General features: G+C 35.7%; 1 protein-coding gene across 23 annotated transcripts in view; it reads right to left on the bottom strand.

The window, feature by feature from the left end:
- C2CD5 (C2 calcium dependent domain containing 5) overlaps window positions 1-17715 on the bottom strand; it is a 102042-nt gene that overhangs the window by 78836 nt on the left and 5491 nt on the right. For all 23 annotated transcript variants that reach the window (XM_077870751.1, XM_077870752.1, XM_077870756.1 and 20 more), the window contains exons 3-4: window positions 7848-7934; window positions 1842-2013 (exon numbers count right to left, since the gene is read on the bottom strand). In XM_077870751.1, the coding sequence (XP_077726877.1) occupies window positions 1842-2013; window positions 7848-7934 (259 nt within the window). The remainder of the gene's footprint in view (window positions 1-1841; window positions 2014-7847; window positions 7935-17715) is intronic.

Raw genomic sequence — 17715 nt, 5'->3', positions numbered from 1 at the left:
CCTGCATGGAGCCTGCTTCTCCCTCTGCCTGTGTCTCTGCCTCTCTCTCTCTGTGTCTCTCATGAATAAATAAATAAAATCTTTAAAAAAAAAAGCAAGAGGAAAAGTAGGATTATAGTCCAGAAATAAAACTATCCAAGAATAAACATTTTATCAGGGCGCCTGGGTAGCTCAGTTAACTGTCCAACTCTTGGTTTCAGCTTCAGTCATGACCTTAGGGTCTTGAGATTGAGCCCCATAGGGCTCTGTGCTCAGCACGGAGTCTTCTTGAGATTCTCTCCTTCTGCCCCTCCTCACACTCTCTCTAAAATAAATAAACCAATCTTTAAAAAAAAATTTAAAAAAGAATGGGGTGCCTGAGTGACTCAGTCACTTAAGTAACTGCCTTCAGCTCAGATAATGATCCCAGAGTCCTGAGACTGAGCCCCAAATCAGGCTCCCTGCTCAGCGGGGAACCTGCTTCTCCCTCTCTTCCCCACTCATGCTCTCGATCTCTGTCTCCCTCTCTCTCAAATAAGTAAAATCTTTTTAAAAAAAATTAGTATTTTATCATGTCTTCTGTCCATTTATCACATATCACATACTTATAATCTTTTTATTTTTTTTATTTTTTTATAATCTTTTTAAAACAAATATGGAATCATCCTATAATAATGTTTTATAATCTGAATTTTACAGAATTTTACAATTTTATAAATCATACACATTTCCTTATGCCACTGTACTCCAAAACACGCATTTTGTTCTAACTGTATAATTCAAGGTCTATGTATGCTCTAATTTATTTAAGTATATCTTTTCCAATTTATTTTACCATTGCAAATATTAATATAATAATAAAAAATAGTATCACAATATACTTTTACATAAATCTCAGTTTCTTATTCTTATAATAAGCTGCTATCAACGGAATTGCCAGGTCAAAAATAGGCAGAACAGCGCTAGACTATAAAGAGAAACATTTGCCAGTTCCTTATGGGTCCATTTGCCTTTCTAAAAAGATGGCATATTTTCAGGCTGGCAGTTCTCAAACTTTCTGATGACATGATCACTTTTACAATCTTAAAAATTACTGAGAACTTCAAGGAGTTTTTGTTTATATGAGTCATATATCAATATTTACCATGTTATAATTAAAACTTAAATTGAGAGGGGCTCCTGGGTGGCTCAGTCGGTTAAGTGTCTAACATCAGCTCAGGTCATGATCTCAGCATCCTGAGATTGAGCCTCGTGTCTGGCTCCCCACTCTCTGGGAGTCTGTTTCTTGCCCTCCTTCTGCCCCTCCCACCACTTGTTCTCTCTCTCCCTCTCAAATAAAATCTTTTTTAAAATTTTAAAAATCAAAAATTAAAAAGTCAAATGAAAATTGAGAATGAAAATTAAAGTGAGAATTTTGAAAAATACTTACAAAAAATATTTACTATTATAAACATTTTTATAAAAATTACTATAAAAATTTTTATGAAAATTACTATATTTTGAAAAACAAAAAACTAGTAATAAGAATAACACATTTTTGTAGTTCTCTATAATATTTAGCTTCATGAAATACAGTTAGATTCTCATTTCTGCTCTGCATTCAATGTGTGGTAATATATCATAAAACCTCTAGAAAACGCCACTGTACACTTGTAACATGATTTTTAAATAATGCATTTACTATGTTGTACAAATTTAGCAGAGATTACTTCAAATTATGTTCAGAAAAATAACACTTCTACCAACAATACTTTATGACTATTTATTAAAAAGAAAACTTTTTTTTAAAGATATTTATTTTAAAACTAGTAGTACAGAAGTCTTTAAGGAAAAATTTTTTGAACTATGATTTATTTTCTTACCATGGATGGTGTCATAAATTGGAAACCATCCTGAGATGACTGTTGCAGCCTCACTGTAGAGTAAAGGATCAATATCAATGTACACTTTACCAATGGCATCATTTGCACTGTAAGTGTCATGGTCAAGAACTGTGATCTGTAGAGGCTCATCCTGTAAATCTTCATCATCCACCTAAAAGTATATCTTAAAATTACATCTTTTCATTTTTAAATCTTCATTACCATAAATATATACATATACTAAATGTAAAAGATCACTTATTTCTAGGGGAAAAAAAGATTTATCTCTAAGCACAAAGGTAAAGGAATTACACACACACACACACACACACACACACACACACACACACACATTATAATCCTTTTTTTTTTTTATAAAAGATGACAAATTTCAGGGGATTCCTGGGTGGCTCAGTGGTTTAGTGCTGGCCTTTGGCCCAGGGCGTGGTCCTAGGGTTCCAGGACTGAGTCCCACATTGGGCTCCCTGCATGGAGCCTGCTTCTCCCTCTGCCTGTGTCTCTGCCTCTCTCTCTCTCTCTCTCTGTCTTTCATGAATAAATAAAATCTTTTAAAAATAAATAAATAAAATAAAAATAAAAATAAAAGCTGACAAATTTCTAAAGAAATTTGAAATTTTCTAAAGAAAAAAAGTAAAGTTTGCGCCTGGGTAGCTCAACTGGTTGGGTGTCCAACTCTTGATCTCAGCTTGGGTCTTGATCTCAGGGTCATGAGTTCAGACCCCCCCATGTTGGGCTCCACACTGGGCATGAGGCCTACTTAAAAAATAAATAAATAAAAGTATGGTTTACCTCCAGGCACAAAGATAAAATGATTAACACCCAAAGTTTCTATTTCTTTTTCTACATATTATCCTGTGTTTTACTACTAATATCCAGCAAAAATGCTTAAAGAATGTCATAATAGAGTCCATATATTATTCACAGGAGAGTAAGGATGATAAGGAGCACAATGATATCATTTCTAAAGGCAATTTCACAAAACAAACAGTAGGAAAACATATTATTTAAGAAAAAAAATTAAGTTTATGAATTAAGTGAAATAAATGTTTATTTTCTCTTTTTACTTATTCTTAATTACTTATCACATGCCAACCAACAGCTAGAAAGAGGAACTACAATGGAGAATGGAGTGAACTAAATGTTTCTACCCACTGAAAATCTGTATCTGGAAGTCCTAATCCCCAGTATAACAATATTTCGATATAGGGTCTTTGGGAGGTTATTTAGGTCTTAAGGGCAGATTCCTCACAAATGGGATCACGTTACAAGTAAAGATGGGGAGAGATGATTCTCTGCCAAGTAAGGACACAGGAAGAAGACTGCTATCTACAAATCAGAAAGAGGGACCTCAGCAAAACAAAACTATGATGGTATACTATCTCAGACTTCCCTGCATTCAGAAATGTCGAAGTAAAAGGCTATTGTTTAAGCCACTCATTCTATGGCATTCTGTTATGGTACCCCAAACTGAGGCAAAGCATGATACAAAAAACATTTCTCCCCTATGGAAGATATGTTCATATTTCAGCTGCCACACTCTAGATACCATGTCATCCTCTAATTTGCCAGTACTCCTCATCAAATGCAATGGCTAGATGGAACACAATCTTACTGATATTTGTAAGGATGGAAGATAAAAGGATTATTATATCCTATTACTAAAATATACTTCTTAAACATAACCTATGAATGTTTGTTGTTACAGCAGACATACCACTCTGTTCATTAAGACAGAGTTTGTCATTAATTAAAATCTCTACATTCTCCTTACATATGCTTTGGTCAAGTGGTATCTCTGCAAATCCATATAGTTTGATTAACTTTTTAAAGTTAACTATGAAATATGCCTTTCCCCATTCCATTTGTTTTTGGCCTTGGGCTAATAACCCAAACTCTGAGGATTATTTTAAGAATTAAAGTACAAGAAAGAGGGCAGCCCTGGTGGCGCAGTGGTTTGGCGCCGCCTGCAGCCCAGGGTATGATCCTGGAGACCCGGGATCGAGCCCATCGGGCTTCCTGCATGGAGCCTGCTTCTCCCTCTGCCTGTGTCTCTGCCTCCCTCTCACCCTCTCTGAATGAATAAATAAATCTTTAAATAAATAAATAAATAAATAAATAAATAAATAAATAAATACAGTACAAGAAAGAATTGTTATTACTGATACCATAATATAACTGGATGATTTGTTTTTAAGAAAAAAAAGGATACTTCTCTATGAAAAATATAATTAAAATTTTATGGATGAAATGGCATAATATTTTGCATTTGTCTTAAAATTCCTGCCAAGTGTGGGGTGGTATAACAGATAAAACAAGAACAGTACAATGCATAGGTAAAAGTAAAGGTAAATGATAGATATGTAACCTATTTTTATGCATATTTGAAAACATAGTGAAATGTCAAAATAATCACTTTGATTTCCAGTTCATTCTGAATCACATGTCATCAATGGCATCTGACACTATGACATTAACTTATATTCTTAGTAAAAGGGAAAGAATCATAAACTAAGCCATTAACTGCTGCTCCAAAGACATTCCTCCAATTTTTACCTCTATTAATAACATTTTTTGTATACACTTATTTAACCATCTACACATTTACCCAGGAGTACCCTCATCTTACGTACTAGTACACTACAGTATTCCTTCCCTGACACTACAGGGCTCTATACCAACCAAGCGACTAGAATTCTTGATGATATATATAGATAGTTAATAATAGAAATAATTTGAAGAGAGAAGTTCAGAAATTAATTTTAATTAATTTCAATAAAGTAATTAAGGATATTTCATAGATTAAATTGAGTCAATATCAAATCATGAAATATTATAAAGACTTTCTCAGAAATGTTTTAAGTGTTTAAAAATTCTAGTTGCACAGCTACATGCCCAGCTAAAAGACTAAATTTCCTAGCCTTCTTTGTAACTACTAAGATATAAGCATAAATCATATACACTAGATAGGGTAAGGAAAAATTTCTCAAACAGGGCTTGCTCAGCTGAAAAATACATATAAACCCATCACCACTTCTCCTATAATCCATTTCTTTTTTTTTTTTTAAGATTTTATTTATTTATTCAAGAGAGACACAGAGACAGAGGCTCCGTAGACAGAGGCAGACATAAGCAGAGGGAGAAGCAGGTTTCCTGTAGGAAGCCTGATGCAGGACTTGATCCCAGGACCCTGAGATCATGAGTCAAGCTGAAAGCAGACGCTCAACCACTGAGCCATCCAGGTGCTCTTCCTATACTCCATTTTACTCAGCTCTTTCTTCTAGCCTAGATCACCGATGTGATCACTGGAACTCCAGCTACTAACTCGGAAACTAATGTGATCATCAATATGGAAGCAACAGGTGATAGATGAGGGAGAAAAAAGACAAAAGGATCCTGGGTCCCAAATCATTGCATGGAGCTCCCAAATATCATTACACTGCCTGGCCTAATACTTCTTTTACATTAAAAAAAACAAGAAAAACTAAACATCCATTTGTTCATGATATTTGAGAGTTCACAACATATAAACTAGTATCAATCACAACAAACAAGGTTAAAAAAGTTTATAATTAATGTTAACTATAAACACAAAGTTTAGGAACATTTTTCACACAATATACATTATTACTATAAGTACTAGCCAAAATAGTAGTAAACTTAGTAAATTTTAAGGGAAATGGCTGATAAATTTAGTTACTAAATCTCAACATTATAAAAGCCCCTTATTTCAGAAAAGTACAAAGATATTATTTTTTAAAGTTATCTACGCTACTTCAGTATTCTGCAGCTTTAAGAATTACTAGTACTGCATCATCAATAAAATGAAATTAATAAACCCAACTTAAAAATGAGCAAAGAACCTAAACAGTTTTCCAAAGACATACAAACAGCCAATAAACACAAGAAAAGAGGCTCAAAATTATTAGTCATTAGGTAAATGAAAATCAAAACCAATGATATATCACATCATATTTACATTTTCCACATTAAACTAGTCACCAAGTCCTGTGAAGTCTACCTTCATAATGTCATCTCTAAATATCTTTTTGGGGGAGTAAAATATGAGGGGTAGTTCAAAGTAAAAGAATCACAAATGGTCCTTAGCCATAAAAATTCATGCTACCTCATTCAGGACAGAAATGCATATTAAAATTACACTGTAAATGTCACTTCACACCTATTAGAATGGCTATTAAAAAAAAAACAGAAAATAACAAAGCTTGACAAAGATGTAGAAAAATTAAAACTCTCATACATGCTGGTGGGAATGTATAATGGTGTAGCCACTATGGAAAACAGTTTGGCAGTTCCTCAAAGAACTAAACATAAAGGGCACTGAGTGGCTCAATGGCCGACGCCTTTGGCTCAGGGAGTGATTCCCAGGGTCCTGGGATCGAGTCCCACATCAGGCTCCCCATGGGAGCCTGCTTCTCCCTCTGCCTATGTATCTGCCTCTCCTTCTGTGTCTTTCATGAATAAATAAGTCTTAAAAAAAAAAAAAAAAAGCTAAATATACAATTTACCGTGTGACCCAGGAATTCTACTTCTGGGCATATACTCAAAAGAACTGAAAACAGGGACTTAAACAGATATTGGTACAGTAATGTTCATTGCAGTAGCCAAAAAGTTAAAACAACCTGAATGTCCATCAACAGATAAATGGATAAACAGAATGTGACACACACACACACACACACATATTATTCAGCCATAAAAAGTAAAGAAATTCTGATACATTATTCAACATGGATAAACCTTGAAAACATTATGCTAAGTGAAACCCAGATACAAAAATACAAATATCATATTATTCCACTTATATCTAATACGGGCAAATTCAAAGAGACTGAAAGTAGGTTAGATATTACCGGGGCTCAGAGAAGAGGGAATGGGAGTTACTGCTGAATGAGCAGTTTCTGTTTGGAGTGATGAAAAAGTTTTGGAAATAGTAGTGATGCTATCACAACATTGTGAATGTAATTAATGCTACTGAATTATACTTAAAAATGGTTAAAATGGCATTATTTTTGACACACACTTTTGAATACAATTTTTTTTAAATTTAATCTGTATACTATTCTTTTTTTTTTTTTTTTTTTTTTTAATTTATTTACGATAGTCACAGAGAGAGAGAGAGAGAGAGGCAGAGACACAGGCAGAGGGAGAAGCAGGCTCCATGCACCGGGAGCCCGACGTGGGACTCGATCCCGGGTCTCCAGGATCACGCCCTGGGCCAAAGGCAGGTGCTAAACCGCTGCGCCACCCAGGGATCCCTAATCTGTATACTATTCTTAAGTGGGTTTTGGTGCATGCTAAAACCCAAAGACTATTACAGTAATAATAATATGATATTTTAAAAGATTCTATTTTTTTTAATTTGTGTTCTTATATTCATACACTGTATTTTCTTAACTATAAACATTATTTTTTTAAAAATTCAATAATCTAAGTTAAGCAAAAAAGAAAAGTATTTTTATGGTGTAGGAGAACTACTACACCAGAAATAAAAGGTACTCCTATCATTCCTGGGGGAAGCTATCACATCCAAAAAGTATACTAAAAAATGCTGACATTTAAAAACTTACCTCAAGGGGTGCCTAGGTGGTTCAGCTGGTTAAGCATCTGCCTTTAGCTCAGGTAATAATCCCAAGACCCTGGGACCGAGCTCAAGTGGGGTCCCTGCTCAGTGGGAAGTCTATTTATTCCTATCCCTCTGCCCCTCCCTCTGCTTGTACTCGCTCGCTTTCTCTCAAATAAATAAAATCTTGGGATGCCTGGGTAGCTCAGCAGTTGAGCGTCTGCCTTCAGCTCAAGGCAGGATCCCAGTTCCAGGCTAGAATCCCAATCCGGCATCGGGCTCCCTCCAAAGAGCCTGCCTCTTCCTCTGCCTCTCTCTGTCTCTCATGGATAAATAAATAAATTTTTAATTAAATTAATAAACAAATAAAATAAATCTTTAAAAAATAAAAATTTAAAAAAACTTACCTCAAATTTAAACCATTCTGAGTTCCACTGAGGGTTAAGGGACTTGAGATACACATCTGTTTTAAAGGTGGTATTACCAAATTTTACCTAAAAACAAATAAACAATCCAAATATAAACATCAAAAATGCGAATAAAAGTACATTTTAATGTCAGCCAAGCAATAACAAGATTAACCATAGAGAGAAAAAAAAGACAACTATCTCCTGAAACAAAAAGAAAAGAAAGTACAGGTGGGTTCAATAAGTTTGTAGGTTACATCTGAAATAAAAGATTACCTACTATTCTGGTTGACTAGCTCTACACAAAAATTAAAAACAGACCATTTTGTCAATATGAAAGAAGGAGTCAATATAGCCTTCAGGGAACAAAAGCCCAGACAAAAGAGGAATCTTGATGGCAGAGGACCAGCAAAAAATCAGAAAGTAAAAAAGTCAGCTGACTATCCTTTTACCATTTCAGCTTGGGAATCTAGAACTAGAGCCCATTATTGTAAGAACTTGGAAATATATCCTATTTTCCAGCTTCCCTATTTTGTTTTTGTTTTTTTTTTAAACGCTTATCTGTGCACATGCATAGTGATCAGCAACAAACCATGATCATTAAGGGTTTTATCCTCAGGAACAATGAAAGGGATTGGATTGGGGAGACTACCTTACTTCACAACCAGTCTTAGCAGACACTAAATCACAAAGATCTGAAAATAATTAAGAAGAAGGGAATAAAGAATGCAGAAAGCAGACCAAATCCCTGGGATTTGCTTCCAACTTAGAATGTATATTATGAAATCTGACTGAACTTGAGAAGTGGTCAGGAAGCTTAAAAGCAAAACAGCCAGGGAACTACTTCCTAGGTGGCCTCATCTTTCCTAAATCTGATCTCTTTCCTAAATCTGATCTCTTCCTTAATTCTATTAGCTATTATCATTATCTTTCCTAACCTCTAAATTCACTAAAGCCTATTCCCTTTAAGACAATATCCAGCACACAGTTTTGCACACTGTAGATTCTTAGGAAATGCTAGTTCAAGCAGATAGTCTATGAAGCCTCCTTTCCTTTTTGAAAGAAATGTCCTTTCTCGCTGGGACACCTGCACCCCGATGTTTCTAGCAGCAATGGCCACGATAGCCAAACTGTGGAAGGAGCCTCGGTGTCCAACGAAAGATGAATGGATAAAGAAGATGTGGTTTATGTATACAATGGAATATTACTCAGCTATTAGAAATGACAAATACCCACCATTTGCTTCAACGTGGATGGAACTGGAGGGTATTATGCTGAGTGAAGTAAGTCAGTCGGAGAAGGACAAACATTATATGTTCTCATTCATTTGGGGAATATAAATAATAGTGAAAGGGAAAATAAGGGAAGGGAGAAGAAATGTGTGGGAAATATCAGAAAGGGAGACAGAACATAAAGACTTCAAACTCTGGGAAACGAACTAGGGGTGGTAGAAGGGGAGGAGGGCGGGGGGTGGGAGTGAATGGGTGACGGGCACTGGGTGTTATTCTGTATGTTAGTAAATTGAACACCAATAAAAAAATTAAAAAAAAAAAAAAAAAAAAAAAAAAAAAAAAAAAAAAAAAGAAATGTCCTTTCTCCTTCAGTATTATATTTTGCTGATTTTACTGTTTTATCAGTCCAGGAAATTTTCTAAAATCAAAATATCCAAAACAATAATTATTTTTATCTTCTGTATTTTTTTCTAGGTGTTTTATCATTTAATTTGAATTATCAGACATGGTACCAACCATTTTGGTACCTAGGCAGGTTAGTTAGAGGGTAGAAAAGGTTAAAAAAATTATGTGAAAATAATAACTTCTGGCACAGTAAAGAATATATGAAAGTCAAAGATAAATAAGAAAAAGTATCTGCTAAATATATACTAAAGAGCTATTTTCTTCCATTTCTACTATGTTTCTATAAAGCAATATGAAAAAGATCAACAACCCAACAAAAAAAAAATAGGCAAAAGACCTGAACAGACAATTCAAATAAATGGAAACATAGATGTTTTTATTTATTTTAATACACATGCTTTTAAAACACAGTTAACCTTTGAACAACATGGATTTGAACAGCACACAGCCACTTATAGGTAGAATTTTTTCAATAAATATACTGGAAAATATTTTGGAGATTTGTGACAAATTGAAAAAACTCACATACAAACTATGTAGCTAGAAATATAGCAAAAAAACTAAGAAATAGTTATGTCATGAATGTCTAAAATATATGCAAATACTAGTCTATTTTATCATTTACTACCATAAAATATACCCTATTTATATAGTTAAAATTGATCAAAACATACACAGAAATATGTAACAGACTACACATGATGCCTTTAGCAGTTCAGAGAAATGTAAATGAATGTAAAGATGCGATATTAAATTATAACTGCATAAAATTAATTGTAACATATACCATAATACTGTAATAATTTCATACCACCTTCTGTTGGTACTGCCATGAGCCCAAGTGTTGCTAGTATCTGCTTTAAACACTAATACTACCCATCTCTGCATGAGCGGGGTTCACCTCTCCAGTAATTTGCATACTGAAGTACAAAGTGACCTCTTGCAGTTCGTGCATATTGTTCATTGAATGGTATTCATTGAATGGTATTCATTCAATACCATAAGCCTGGAATAACATCATGGGACCCATATGAAGTACCACTAGTGCTGTTGTTTGAAGTGCTCCCGCGAATCAAAGAAAAGTCATGACGTTACAAGAAAAAGCTGAACTGCTTGATATGAACTATAGAGGTCTACAGCTGCACTTGCCGGCTACTTCAAGAGATAAATGAATCCAGCATAAGGGCCATTGTAAAAAAAGAAAACTCATGAAGCCAATGCTGCATCTATGCCAACAGGTGCAAAAACCTACACTTTTTGCAAAATACCTTTTTATCTCATATTGAAAATGTCACTTTTATATGGATGCAAGATTGCTATTAGGAAGGCATACTCAGGGACGCCTGGGTGGCTCAGCAGTTGAGCATCTGCCTTCGGCTCAGGGCGTGATCCTGGAGTTCCGGGATCAAGTCCCACATCAGGGGACTCCCTGCATGGAGCCTGCTTCTCCCTCTGCCTGTGTCTCTGCCTCCCTCTCTGTCTCTCTCATGAATAAATAAATAAAATCTTTAAAAAAAAAAAAAAAAGAAGGCATATGAATCGAAAAAAAAAAGTGAAGCCATTATATGACAACGTAAAGCAAAAAGGAAGGTGAAAGATCTAAAGCTGAATAGTTTCATGCCAGCAAAGGATGATAATTTTACAAAGAGGAGCAGCTTAAAAAATGTCAAGGTAACAGGAGATGCAGCTCCTACTGACCAAGAGGCAGAAACAAGTTCCCAGATGCCATCAAGAAAATCACTGAGGAGGACAGCCCGGGTGGCTCAGCGGTTTAGCGCCACCTTCAGCCCAGGGCCTGCTCCTGGAGACACGGGATCGAGTCCCACATCAGGCTCCCTGCATGGAGCCTGCTTCTCCCTCTGCCTGTGTCTCTGCCTCTTTCTCTCTCTCCCTCTCTCTCTCTGTGTGCCTCTCATGAATAAATAAATAAAAATAAAATCTTGAAAAAAAAAAAAAAGAAAAGAAAATCACTGAGGAGAAAGGCTATCTGCCTGAACAGATTTTTAATGCAGACAAAAGTGCCCCATTCTGGAGGGGAAAAAAAAATGCCACAAACGATACATATTAGTAAGAAAGAGAAAAGAAATAAGCTCCAGTTTTTAAGGCAAGAAGAGATAGGCTAACTCTACTGTTTGTGCAAATGTAGTCAGGTCTATGATCAGAACCACCCTTATCTATAAACTGCTAACCCTCAAACCTTGTCTATCGAAAAGATAGATACCAGTTGTCAGTCTTTCAGTTGTACAAGAACGTCTGGAGGGATCCCTGGGTGGTGCAGCAGTTTAGCGCCTGCCTTTGGCCCAGGGCGCGATCCTGGAGATGCTGGATCGAATCCCACGTCAGGCTCCCGGTGCATGGAGCCTGCTTCTCCCTCTGCCTATGTCTCTGCCTCTCTCTCTCTCACTGTGACTATCATAAATAAATAAATTAATTAATTAAAAAAAAAAAAAAAAAAAAAGAACGTCTGGACAACAAGAACCCTTTTTCTGGACTGGTTCCATTGATGATTTGTCCCTGAAGTCAGGAAATACCTTGCCACTAAGGTATTAGTGCCTTTTTAAAGTTCTTTTGATATTGGACAATGCCTCTGGCCACCTAGAACCCCATGACTCAACACCAAGGGCATCCAAGTGGCCTACCTGCCCACAAACAAGATTTCCATAATTAACCTCTAGATCAGGGGATCATAAGGACCTTTAAAGCTCATCACACATGGTATTCTTTGAAAAGGATCGTCAACACCATAGAGAATTTTGATAAGAGAACATTATGAAAGTATGGAAGGATTACATCACTGCAGATGCCATCACTGTTATAGAAAAAGCCATGAAAGCCATGAACATGATACAATAAATTCTTTTTCTTTTTTTCTTTTTTTTAAGATTTATTTATTTATTTATGATAGACATAGAGAGAGGCAGAGACACAGGAGGAGGGAGAAGCAAGCTCCATGCAGGAGCCTGACAAGGGACTCGATCCCAGATATCCAGGATCACGCCCTGGGCTGCAGGTGGCACTAAACCACTGAGCCACCAGGGCTGCCCAATACAATAAATTCCTGCCAGAGAAAATTGAATGTCATACGGGACTTCACAGGATTAACAACAGGGCTAATCAAGGGAATAATGGGAGAGTTTGTGGATATGACCAAAAAGGTAAAGGGTTTCAAGATTTGGATCTTGGATAAATTTAAGAGCTAATAAACACCACACCAGAAGAATTAAAAGAAGACAACATGATGGAGAGGAATGTTTCTAAACCAGTGCCAAACAATGAGAAAAAGCTGTAGAAGAAGCAGTGACCAAAAACAAAATGACATTAGACAATCTGGCAGAAAGGACGGGACTATTCAAGACTGTTACTGATTTCTTTTACAACATGGACCTTTCTAGGATCCTAGCACTAAAACTAAAGCAAACAGTGGTACTGTATAGAAGTATTTTTTAAAAAATGAAAAGGCAAAAATGTCAGAAATTACAACATAGTTCACTAAAGTTATACCATGTGTGCCTGCCTTTACTGCCTCCCCTTCCAACTCCTCCACCTATTCCACTTCTGCCACCAGAAACTGCAAGACCAACCTTTCGTCTTCCTCCTCCACCTACTCATCATGAAGCCAAGGATGAAGACCTTTATGACAATTCACTTCCACTTAATGAATAGTACCTATTCATTATGCTGCACAGTTAATAAATTTATCTGGTGTGTATGTGTAAATGTCTTCATGTGAAAATGTAATAACTATACAGCAAGAGCTATATGAGGTATTTTTATGTCATCATCAGTACCTAAGTAGTCATTGTGTGCAAGAATTGCATGAAGTGCTTAGTCTACACTTACACAGACATAGGTGAGCAATACTTAGTACAAAATTAATCATATTAGTTTTCTTACTGTTTTATAACTTTGTTTTCAAAGAATTATGTAACTGCAATATACCTCTCTCATAACTGGAGAAACTGCATATCAGCCCATGAGCACAGGTAAGTGTTTCTTTTTTAAGTTACATTTCTAATACTGTATTATAAATATGACTGCAATACAGTAGGCCATAAAACTTTTTTATGATTCACTTGTTAGTGTATTATGAAGCATTCCTACCAATTATACCAGGCTACCATAAAGCAATCATACTGCTGCTTTTTTGTTATCAATGTATAAATTATACTTGTAAATAAATATGAACTTTACATTATCTTTTCATTTTTGATATCTAGTGTAAGATGTATAACATCTACTGTGTTTTGTATCATTTAAGACAATATTGACATAGTTACTGACTATGCAACTGCCCCTAAAAGGCCTTGCATGGTTCAAGAGTCAACTATATATCAAAAAATGATAGAGAAATGCAAACTAAACCACTATTTTTACCTATTATGTTGGCAAACAGTTTGAAAACAGTATTAATGAGGTCTTCTAATAGTCTGTTGGTGGGAATATAAATTAAAACAATCTCTAAGAACGGCAGTTTGACAACGTATCAAAATGTTAAATGCCTATATCCTTTAATTTCATATAGGAGTGCACAATGACATGTGCAAGCAGCATTATAGTAGCAAAAGACTGGAAATAACCTAGATATCCACCAATTTGGAATTGGTAAATGAAGCATGGTAGAGCCACAAAGTATAGTGCTAAATAGAAGAATGAAGCAGTTCTCTCCACATGGTACAGAACAATCACCAAAATACACCTTTCTTCTGTGGAACAGCATGTATGGCATTCTTTGGGAGAAATAAATGCCAAAATCTTATAAGTCATATGATATACACCTATATATAGTATAGATTATTTTTAGTAGGACATATAACAAATGTTAACAGTGACCACTAGAAAGAACAGAATAGGTTTGGTAAAAGAAACATGGTGTGAGAGAAGTTGACCTATTTTGTGCCGTCTGAATTCGGAACCATGCACATATTTTTTCTATTTGTAACATGTATCATTTTAAAACTCAAAAACTTAAAAATTCAAATTAAAAATCATAATAACTTTATTTTGATTAAAATTGTAGAATTCTGGATTCACTTCCAGGAATTTATCCCATAAAAGCACTTTCACATGAGTATCCATTCTAAAAAACACTAAAAAAAATCTAAATAATCATTCAACACAAAAATTATTGAATAAATCACATGCATTGCTGTTAAAGAATGGAGCTGATTTTAAGTACTGTCATGTGGAAATGTCAATGACACAATAACTGAAAAAAACAAGTCACAGAATATATAAAGCAAGTTTACATTTGTTTTTTTAAATGTAAGCAAATTTTCTTTTTTTTTTTTTTTTTTTAAGGAAAGGAGGGGTAAATGAACACATGCTGAAGAACTAAGAGCAATTATTACCTGTGAAGAAAGGGCTGACATGGTGTAGGGAATACAGTATAGTGTAATAAGTACAAAGTACAGAAGTTTTACTTCTGAGTTGTTTTTAGGGTTTTTTTAAGATTTTATTTATTTGAGAGAGAGCACAGAGGGAGAGTAAGAGGGAGAAACAGACTCCCCACTGAGGAGAGAGCCCGATGCTGGGCTCTATCCCAGGACTCCAGGGTCACAACCTAAGCCAAAGGCAGGTGACTAACCTATTGAGCCACTCAGGCACCCCACTTCTGAGTTAGTTGAACCTATTGTAATGTGAGCTATTCATGTATTACTTCAGTAAGTTTTTTTTAATTTTCCATCACAAACAGTAAAAAATTAAACTTAGTGGGGAAGTGAAGGGGGAGCCAGGGGAGAATAGAAGTTACTGCTCAGTTTCTCATTTAATTTTAATTATATTTTAATATTCAAAACATTAAGGAAATAGTACTTACTTTACCTAATAACTGCTTTATTTGAAGTAAAACACTGTTAGGATTATAAAACCTTGTTTCAAAAGACAAAGGTTTGGGTGCAACTGCCAAAACTACCACATCAGGGCAGCCCAGGTGGCCCAGCGGTTTAGTGCCACCTTCAGCCCAGGGTGTGATCCTGGAGACCCAGGATCGAGTCTCACATCGGGCTTCCTGCATGGAGCCTGCTTCTCCCCTCTGCCTGTGTCGCTGCCTCTCTCTCTCTCTCTCTCTCTCTGCGTGTGTGTGTGTGTCTCTGATGAATAAATAAATAAAACCTTTAAAAAAAACAACAACAAAATTACCACATCATTCTTTATTTTTTTTTCTTAAAGATCTTATTTATGTGAGAGAGAGAGCATGGGGGAATGGGGACAAGCAGAGGCAGAAGCAGACTCCTTGCTAAGCAGGAAGCCCAATGCAAGGCTTGATTCCAGGACCCTGGGATCATGACCTGAGCAGAAGGCAGACACTTAACTGACTGAGCCACCCAGGCACCCTACTATATTATTCTTTAAATTATGCGTTCAGCCTTCTTCAAGACTGTCCCACTATACTGTACTGCTATATTGTGCCTTTTATTCTTCTTTTGGTCAACTATTCATTCCAGATATAATAAAGATCTGAGAGCTCCCAAACTACATTAAACAAACAAACAAATAAGATTTTAGAAAAAGAAAAAGGTTTGAATGTGGACTTTGCCAAATTGTGATGATTCCTCTTCTACTAAAGAAGAATCATAGTTCATTTGGTCTTATTTAATTCAAAGGAGATTTTATTACCCAGCAATTAAATGAATGCCTTACAACTTTGTTAAAGAACATCAGAGATTTTAATGAGATTCCCTAGTAAAGTAAAAGCATTCTTTCCCCACTCATTAGCTAAATTACCTTGAGAAAGTTATTTAATGTTGCTTCCTCCTCTGAAAGGAGGATTGTTGTATCGTAGAAGAAAATGCATTTAGAAGCCTAGCAAAATGTCTTGTATATCATTAAATATTAATTTCCTTTCATCTCCCTGTTCCCCAAAAGGCTCCTGGATACACATAAAATGGTAATAAGCTTGCCAAACAGTTTGTAACATGCACATTAATAATGGGATAAATTTCCATTAATACTTCTCTTCTACAGAACTTCATCATCTCACCCATCTTGAAGACTCCTGCCAAGAGTAATTATCTTAAAATACTACTTGGTGGGGCGCCTAGGTGGCGCAGTTGGTTAAGCGACCAACTTGGCCTCAGCTCAGATTATGATCCCACTCTGGGCTCTGTGTTAAGTGTAGAGTCTGCTAGAAACTCTCTCTCTTTCCCTCTGGCCCTCCCCCTACTCATTCTCTCTCTCTAAAATAAATAAATCTTTAAATACCTACATACATACTATTTGGTCTTCACTAGCTTCCTAATTTCCTCACGCTGTATATAGTAGAAATTCCTTCCACCAATGCAATCACAACTGGTATCTGATCAGCTCATCAAATAATTTGGTAATTTGGTTAAATCAAAGAATCATTAAAAATGATACAAATGGGGCACCTGGGTGACTCAGTGGGTTAAGTGTCTGCCTTCCACTCAGGTCATGATCTCAGGATCCTAGGATTGGGCCGAGTCGGGCTCACTGCTCAGCAGGGTGTTGGCTTCTTCCCCTGCTTATGCTCTCTCTCTCAAATAAATAAATAAAATCTTTATTGCAAAAAAGATACAAATGGTAAACATTTTAAGATAAAACATATAAATATTCATTCCTCTATATTTGAATGTATGGCTAAGGCCTCTTTGAGTAAGGGTCCAGGGTAAGTTCTGCATCATATTTTTTGCATAAACCACACCCATAATGTACCATCTGTGATTTCCAGTTTGCGTTTTTTTATGTGGTGGTAGAACTTAAAATTGCTTGTAAAAATATATGAACACAGAATCCTAGTTTTCTTACAATCTAATTCAAGAGTAAAGTTTAGTGACTGTATCCATATGTCTTTACATAGCATTATCAACTTCATTTTCAGTCTTATTTCATCAGTTTACATAAGGTTTAAATAAATTACAGTAACAAATAGAGTTACTAAACAGGTTTGGGGAAAAAACATAACTGCCTCTTAGTAAAATATTACCAGCCAACTGATGGGAGGAGCAGGCACATTGGAGAATAATCTAGCAATGTGGGGGGTATTCAAGAATATGCTTATGGAAGGAATGCAGTGCACTGGGAACTATGATTAAGTTAGTTAATGGAAGTTGTTTAAGAGAGCTTCTACTGTACAGACTCCTCCTCCCTAGTTTTCAGAACGTTCAATAACCTGCATCCCCCCTTAGCAAAAACTTTTCCCCCACAAAAACCCTTCCACGTAAGCTCTATCCCTCTCCTTTTGCTTTTCCGAGTTTGTCCTATTCATCCAAAAA

The sequence above is a fragment of the Canis aureus genome, chromosome 25 (genome assembly GCF_053574225.1).
Source record: "Canis aureus isolate CA01 chromosome 25, VMU_Caureus_v.1.0, whole genome shotgun sequence".
NCBI lineage: Eukaryota > Metazoa > Chordata > Mammalia > Carnivora > Canidae > Canis > Canis aureus.
The sequence above is the reverse complement of the archived record's forward strand: the minus strand, read 5'-3'. Positions and strand labels throughout refer to the sequence as shown.